This window comes from Phocoena phocoena, chromosome 20, assembly GCF_963924675.1.
Source record: "Phocoena phocoena chromosome 20, mPhoPho1.1, whole genome shotgun sequence".
Classification (NCBI taxonomy): Eukaryota; Metazoa; Chordata; class Mammalia; order Artiodactyla; family Phocoenidae; genus Phocoena; species Phocoena phocoena.
In genome coordinates this window covers 10,760,543-10,769,054 of record NC_089238.1, presented here as the reverse complement: position 1 = coordinate 10,769,054, position 8,512 = coordinate 10,760,543, and the positions used below count along the sequence as shown (strand labels likewise).

Genomic DNA, 8,512 nt, shown 5'->3' with positions numbered 1-8,512 from the left:
GTTGGTGCTCAGCAAGCAGGATCTATGATCAGGTTTGCTCTGCATGCGGGGTGGGATGTGGCTGTTTCTCCCCACCCTGGGATGCTAGGGACCTTGCCCAATTTCTCCCAGGCCTGCTGACCAGGTAAGGGCTGGGCGTCAGTAGGGAAGCAGGAGGGAGGGAGGGAGAGACAGAGAGAGAGAGAGAGAGAGAGGAGAGACAGGAGTGCAGCTCTTATTTTCCACATTCCAGGAACTGAAGCAGTGAGAAGGGGGTGCGTGTGCCCTGCCCCCAGCATCCTGCTCAGGAAGGGGCTGGAGGGGCTATGAGGAGAGCCCGAGGGGTCCTCCCAGAGTGCTAGCCAGCAGGGTAGCCATGAGGAGAAGGACTATGACGGTGGGGGGGCGCCCCAGGAGGGACGGTGCCCGAGGCACTGGTGAAGGCAGAGGTGCCCCACACAGCAGGAGCCCTGAAGGTCGATGTTTGTCCACGGGCTGGTGGTGCCCCGGGTGGTGCAGGAGGGCCGGTGGCAGGTTCTGATATACACAGGGACTGAGAAATTGCCTGGGAGGGGGGCAGTGAGGAGGGTCAGAACCGAAGGAGGCACCTGCACCTGAACCTCCACCTCAGAGATCACAGCCATGACTGGGTCCTCAGACTTACTTCCAGTCCCCTCCTTAGACCAGAGCCGTGCCTCCTCCCTCAGTCCAGGACCATGCCTCCTTCTTTAGACCAGGGCCGTGTCTCCCTGTCAGCCTTGCCCTGCCTCCACACCCCTTGCCCAGGCCCTCACACCCTCCCAGCCTCTCACCAAAGGTCATGCTGCCATTGCCCTGGAAGCAGATGCTTTGGTCCTGGTGACGCTGGACCCGCCGGAACTTCTCCGGGGTGCAGTCCTCCGGGTGGATCCCCACTCAGGAGTAGCACTTGGCGCCGCTGAGCGTCGGCGGGTTGGGCGCTGGCAAGAGAGCGTGGACGCACACTCAGGTAACGGTCCTCGGTACGGTCGTGCGGGTTGTGCATTGCGCCAGGGCTCCCGTCTGGCCCGACTTGGGCGGTGGAATCCCAGCGCGCCGGGAGGAGGAGCCCAATGGAGACCACACCCCTCCCCGCCCCGTACAGTCCCGCCCCACACCCAGCCCCGCCCCTCGCATACCTCGGCTCAGGTTGGCGAGGGAGTCGTGGGTCTGGAAGTTCGCGTTGCAAGGTCGGTCCCGCAGCCGCGCACCACCGAGTAGTTAGGCGGCAGCGCCTTGTCATTCCACTGCATCTGGCCCGTAGCCGGGCCTGTCCAGCAGCCCTTCTGTACCATGGTCATTGAGGCGCGGTACCCTGGGAGCGAGGGGATGGGGACTGGAGCGCTGCCTCCCCCGCAGCCCTTCTCCTCCTCTCCCACGCCCCCTCCTCTCCACCTCTCTCCCTCTAGTCTCAAGTCTCTTGCTCCTCTGTCTTCTCGCTTCTCACTCAACCTGGCTTCTCCCTCCAGCCCTGCCCTTCTCTTTCGTCCCTCGCTCCCTGTCAAACTCTGCTTCCTTCTACACCGCCTCCCCCTCTCCTCTCATCACCAACACTTTCCTCCTCCTCCTTTTCTCTCCTTCCCCTCTTCCGCTTTTCTGCCCCTCTCCCACCTCTTCCTGGCCCCCCACTGTCTCCTCCTCCCACCTCCTGCCCCCCCATCCCCTCCTTCTTTCTCTCCCTTCTCCTCCAACCTCCACCTCCACATCTCTATCCTGACCTTCCCTCCCCTCTTCTGCCCGGTTCCTTCCCAACCCCTTGTCTCCTCCTCCACCCCCATCCCCCCCCCCCCCCCCCCCCCCCCCCCGTCTAATCCTTGTCCCCCGCTCCCGCCCTTTTTTTATGTGTTTCCTGCCCCTCACCAGTGTTCAGGGATAAGACAGCCTCGGAGCATCGGAGGAGACAGGAGACATTGAGGAATTTCATGCCACTGAGGTCAAAGGGCCCGAAGTAGATGTGTTGAAAGCTGTAGCATTGCAGGGCTTGGGACCCTGGGGAGAGGAGCGGGGTTGGAGTGAGAGGAACAGGCCAAGGATGAGCCTGTGCAAGGAATCAGGCTCCACCCTGCATATGACAGCCACATGGGCCAGGCTCTTCTGCTCTGAGGGGAGACAGGCCTTGTTGCCTTGAAAGAAGCAGGGGCTGCTGCTGTGGCTGGTCATGACTGTGTCTACCTCTTGGCACAGCAATGGCATCTGCACCTGCCAGTCCAGGTTTTTTTTCCCCAGGCTCTTCCAAATCTCCATCCTCCTCCAGGAAGCCCTCCAAGATTTTGATAAAGGAGGAAGTGATTCACTCCTGTTCTGCCTATCCCTTTCCCAACTATACTCATGATATCCAGTAGCACTAAAAGGTCACTGATGGAAAACAAACACTCCAGTATAGGCACTGGGATGTACAATCTCATGCTACAAATGCACACAGAGCCAGCCCCTAGCAATACAGATACACACACGCACAGAACACTTAAACACTGACGTAAACACAAAATAACAAAATTGACACAGGCTCATGCAGATCTCACAAATATACACAGAGTATCCTGAATGCATTCACACTGAGTTCTACATTTACAAGCAAAATGAGTACCACCCAGACAGACCCTCCAATAGAAACCCCCAAAACCAAGGCACAGGATCTCACACATGCAAAATCACACTCACGGACAGAAAACTGTGTGGATATGGAAATAATCGCAACACACAGACCCAGGAACACAGGAAGTCATACCCAGAGAGAGACAAATACAGACCCAAGGATCACAGACGTACAAATAAAATGAGACCCTGAAATTAGGCGAAGTTAGAGATAGACAAAAAAGAGGCCTACAAAAACAAACAATTTAAAATCATATTCAGATGCAAGATACATAGAGACACACAACAGATACACAGAGAGACAGATACACATCAAAATACCCAAACACACATACACAGAGAGAAATACAGGCCCACCAGTCATAGAGATGCACAAACACAAAGAGAAACAGAGATGCAAAATTATACACACATCTCTTTTAAAAAGAAAGTGAGGCCCAGAGATAAACAGACCCATAAAAACATTTGTTCAAACACCCAGACATCAAAACCTGGTACAGATAAACACACACAAGCACAGAGACCCACAGGACACCCTGACCCATGGACACACAGAGAAATCGAACTCTCTTCCGTGGATGAGCGTGTGCACGTGCGTGTGCAAACACACACACACACACACACACAAAGTTGTTATATGCAGGCATAACCTCCTTCCCACCTCTCAAATTCCCTGCCTTTGTAGCCACTTCAGTCCTGATATGACTGTGTCCCTGTCCTCACCCAAACTAGGGGAAGGGGTTGCCTGAGGATGAGGCCAAGGTTTCCTGCCAGTTCTGGAAAGAGCCCCCATGGCTGCCCAGAGGTACCTTTGAATGGGGACATGGGCAAAGAGGATGAGAAAGGCTGGAGTAGTGGAACAGAGACACTGGAGGAAATGAGTGATATGGAAAGAACAGAGGAGGGAAAGAGAACTGGAGAGGATACAGTCTCCAGGCCTCTCCCATCCAAGACCCAGGAGTCCGGGCCCCCAGCCTCTTCTCCCTCAGACCCAGGAATCAGGGCCCCTAGTTCGCTCCTCCCTGAGTCCCTGGAATCTGCCCCCCACTCTCTGCTCCCTCAGACCCAGGAGAGTCCAGCTATCTCCCACCCAACTGCCCTTTTACCACTGGACTCAAAAGTCTGAATACCTGTGAGACAGAGGACAGCCCCAAAGAGGCACGGCAGGATGGCTCTGGGGCCTCGCATTGCCAAGTTGTGGACCTGAGTGGAAACACCGAGGACAGCTCCTGCTCTGATTTCTGCGTGGCTGGTTCTCCCAGCAAAGCCCCAGCCCGGCAGGCATTCCTCCACCCCCGCCCTCCCTTGCTTGGGCTGGTTTCCTCCTAGAAAATCATGATGGGGCCTGGACTCCTGGATCTGAGGGAGGAGGGAGCTAGGGGCCTGTAACCCTTAACTTTGGGGGGATTTGTGTTTTGCAGGCTCTCTTTCTACCCTGTTCCCCAACACTGTGTTCTAGTCTGAGGTTGGCACTCACGGCCTCTTGATTTCTCTTCTCTTCCTCTATCCCAACACGTACCATCTATATGGGCCCACGTCTCCAGACCCAGAGACACAAACATCACCTCCTCCTTGAAGACTTCTCTGACCTGCCACGCCCCCCTACAATCATCCACCCACCTTCAGCCTCAAATACCTCCGTCTCCCAGCCTTGGTCACCCTGGGTTGGGCTAGTGTCTGTCACTGCATTGGGCTGTGAACTCCTCAGAGGTCTCAGGGGATGTTTGTGATGTTGTAGGAATGAGTGAATCGAGGAACTTATAAACAAACTGACAGGGAGATAGAGACTCCCAGAGAGGCAGTTACACATGGGATGCAAAAAGACAGACACATCCGGTGTGGACAGACACAAATGTAGACACACAGACAAACACAGACTTGATGAACAGGACATGCCCACAGAAGGTGTTTAATACATTTTTTATTAGACTTTTAAATGAATGAATTTTAAAACATCGGAGGAGATAGAGACACAGGCAGACAACAGGAGGGATACACTGTCCCCTGAGGATTCAGCCAAACCCATGTGGACACTCAGACACCAGGCAGATGGGGACTTCCAGATGGATGCTACCGAGGGTAGTGGGAGCTGATGCCAAGTTGGCATCTCCTGATCTGCCTTGCTTCTTGCGCTTGGAGGCACTGCCTGCTGGGATCACACCTACTCACCGTGCCATGCAGGGTGGGTACCAGGCATGTGCAGAGACCTAGGTTCACGAACCCGCAGATGAATGGGCAGAGGGGACACAATAGTGGTGACCAGGACAGCCTTAATGGTCTCCTGAGCTTGACTAAACTCTACACAGACTTCTTCCTGACTTTAGGCCCCCAATCTCCCTTTCCTTAGAGCATTTACTTTAGAAAACTTGTCATTGCCGATTCCTTCTCTGTCCCTTTGAAATGTAGGTAAATTTTCTCCCAGCCTCTTGCTAGTTTTACAGCCCAGGAATGTCTTTCTCAGGGGACCTGGGAGCCACCCCTCCAAAATGTCATCATCAAGGAAGATAGCACCCTTGACCCTCAGGCTCTGTGGGAGGGTAGGAGCCGAACTTGAATAAGTGGCAGTTAGCAAACACAGATGCCTAATTACAGAGAGTTTACATTTGTAAACTCAGGAGTAAGTCAGGGTGCTGGACCATCCCATGCACCAACCTCCCCTCTGTCTCTGGCATTTTCCCACTAGCTCATCCAGCTGAAAACCCCTCCCACCTTTTGTTTCAGTGGAGTTGAGTTCAGTCTCTCTCTCTTATTGCCATAGTCTTGAAAAAAGTCTCCCGTGCCTGTTTAACTTTGTTCGGTGCGATTTTTGTTTGACAGCAAACACCCAGGAACTGTGGATACTCACTAGGGTTCTGGACTCACCCTCGTTTTGCCAAAACCCTGCTCCTCCCAACAGGCCTCACTTCCCTGAACCTGTTTTGTATCCAAAGTATTCTTCCTGTTTCTCCTGTTCCTGCCTCTCTGTCAGGGGCTGGCCCTTCAGGGAGAGGGTGGAGCTAAGGACTCCTGGGGATTAGAGACTGGCCAGGAAAGGAGGCTGGGTTTTCTGAGGCCCCAGTGGAAGGTGGGGGCATTGGAGGTATTCACAGTTTCAGAGACTGAGGCTTGAAGAGTTGGCTGACCAGCCCATTTAGTGTGTGAGCCTGTGTGTGAGCATGTGTGTGTGTGTGTGAGCGTGACTGTGCGAGCGTGCGGCTGTGCCCGTGTGATTTGAACTCTGGTAGCCTTCAGGTACCTTTGGAGGCTGTGAGGTATCAGGTGGGAAGCTCCCCACTGCAGGAGGCTGTCGATGAAAAACAAATCAATGGTCGATCTAAGAAACAAATGGAAAATTTTATTCGAGCCAACCTGAGGATTATAACCTGGGAGACAGTCTTTCAGAAAGCTCTGAGGACTGTTTTGCCCGTTAGAGGTCAAAGCACAGTTATATAAGCTTTTGAGGCAAAGAGTTATCCAACAAATGATGTATTGACAGTTTATACAATCCAGATCTGTATGTACAAAGCAAGTAGTGGGTTACTGTGATCCCTTACAAGATTAAGAAGGAACATTATCTCCTAAGGAAGTCTGTTCAATGCAGATGTACAATACACACTAAAGGGAAAGGCAGAGGCCCAAACTGGTAGAAAATAATTTTATGTTTAAATTTTTCTTGTCTTGCCATAAAATATAAATTTTATTTCATCCAGGTAATCCAATGGAGACCCAGTGATCTAGGTCTAGAGATTTTGGCAGGGCTCTTGCATCCAGCCACAGAGCATGAACTCCAAGCTCCCTATGAACCCAGGAATTCTTTTTTTTTTTTTGTAATCACGTTTTAGTAATTAAGCTTTGTAATTAAGTGATTAATTATTTGAGAGATTGGAGAAAATGGAGGATGCTCTGTGGTAGCCATTAAAGAGCTATTTTTAAAACTTTTTACTGTAGAAATTTTCAAACACACACAAGCATACAGAGAATAGCATACCCACTACCCAGTCTCAACAGTTTTTAACATATCTACTAATCCTATGTTATTCTTACCCCCTTTGGTGCTCTTAAGGGTATTGAATTGGATGCCTTCATTATTTTCTCAAAATATTAATTTTCCTTAAAACAACATTTAAAAGTTGGTGATTTTCAAAGTGTAACTTTGGCTTATGTTCTAAGATGCAATCTTCAGGAACGTAACGTACAATTTCTAAAAGGGTGTTTAACCACTACCTCGAGTTGAATTCTTAGTCCTATGATGTCACCAAATCGACATATTTGCATATTGAATAGTTTCAAATTTATTTGCGATACATGTATTTTCAATATATTCCAACATTTATTAGATGCTGAAGAGTAGCTGTAGAGTGCTTGAATGATATTTTAAAATTCAGTGGTATAGAAATTTTTGCTGCATTATTCACTATCCAGTTTAAAGGATGGGCAGCACAAGGATTTGCTCCTTCAAGAAGAGAGAAAGGAGGCAGATCGGGGGTGTTACCTAGAGTCTCTGCCCAGCCCCAACCACCTACAGGAGCATCCGTGTGGATGTCCTCAACTGCCCGGTGTTTGAGCGTCTACATGGGTCAGTCCAATTGTTACCAAGTCCAAGCTCGTACTGCTTGCCGCAGGACAGACCAATAAATGGAGAGAAAAGTTGCTGGGGCCAGGAATAGCGACTTTTTTCAGAAAGCCAGCATACTGAGTAGGTGGTGGACTAGTGTCCTAAAGAACCATCTTGCCCAGGGTTGGATGCTAGTTTCTTTTATAGAACAAAGAGGGGGAGGTGAGGAGGTAAAGTGAAAAAGGTGATAAGGTGTTGCAAATAGTTCCTGGTTCTTCTTTCCTGCAGCCATTCACAGGTCAGGGCCTGGTCAGGATGTTTCCTGTGAGCTTAAACAAAGGTATTTTAGCTTAACACTCAGACATGGGAGGCAGGGTTCCAGGAGATGGGCCATTATGTATACTTTAAGCTACAGGCGACATCCCTTTAGTGATTACTTTGAAGCAAAAGCAATAGAACACAAAGGTTAAAGGAAAAGAAACACATCCAATATGGAGTCAGATTTGTTCTTCCCTATTACAGAATGCCTTGGAAATTTTTCAAGGATCTTTTGTTGTATTCTGTAAGCTTCCATGCACTCTTCCGTTTCCATGCACATTTACAAATACCTGGCCTCTTAAATAATTTTCCCCCCAGATTTGGTTTGTTTAAGCAGTTTACTAAATGTGTGCATCACCTGTCTTAGTATATATCATCTACTGGACAAAATTCCCAAAAGTGCTCACATGTAAGAATCAGTGCAGTCTGGGACTCTGTCCATCCAGCAATAATTGTTTTCTTTTTAATTAATTAATTAATTTAAATTTAATTTATTTTTGGCTGTGTTGGGTGTTCGTTGCTGCATGTGGGTTTTCTCTAGTTGCAGTGAGCGGGGGCTACTATTCATCGTGGTGCGTGGGCTTCTCACTGTGGTGGCTTCTCTTGTTGTGGAGCACAGACTCTAGGCATGAGAGCTTCAGTAGTTGTGGCTTGTGGGCTCTAGAGCACAGGCTCAGTAGTTGTGGCACGTGGGCTTAGTTGCTTTGCGGCATGTGGGATCCTCCCGGACCAGGGATAGAACCTGTGTCCCCTGCATTGGCAGGTGGATTTTAAACCACTGTGCCACCAGGGAAGTCCCTGTGTAGTTTCTAATATATGTTCATAACAAACTATTAAATATTCTCTTTTTTGAGGAACAAAGATCTAAATTAGAGGCAAGAGGTAAATATTTTGAATCAACTTAATATAAGCAATGCTTAGTTGATTAGCTTTGAAATAAAAGATGATATGAAATGGTAGAGAATCATAATATCATGAAAATAAAGAGTAATTTTCCTAAATTTTATTGTGAGAAATTTCAGGTGCAAAAGTATTGAAAATTAGTTCAAATATGATGCATATACCTAT

General features: G+C 49.5%; 1 protein-coding gene across 1 annotated transcript; it reads right to left on the bottom strand.

Annotated features, from left to right (window-relative positions):
• Positions 1–303: 303 nt before the first annotated feature.
• Positions 304–3,780, bottom strand: LYPD5 (LY6/PLAUR domain containing 5). The gene is given in 8 exon segments (XM_065899225.1): positions 304–390; positions 392–422; positions 424–544; positions 792–938; positions 1,137–1,187; positions 1,190–1,312; positions 1,858–1,986; positions 3,699–3,780. Coding segments are annotated over 8 exon segments (771 nt in total).
• Positions 3,781–8,512: the final 4,732 nt, after the last annotated feature.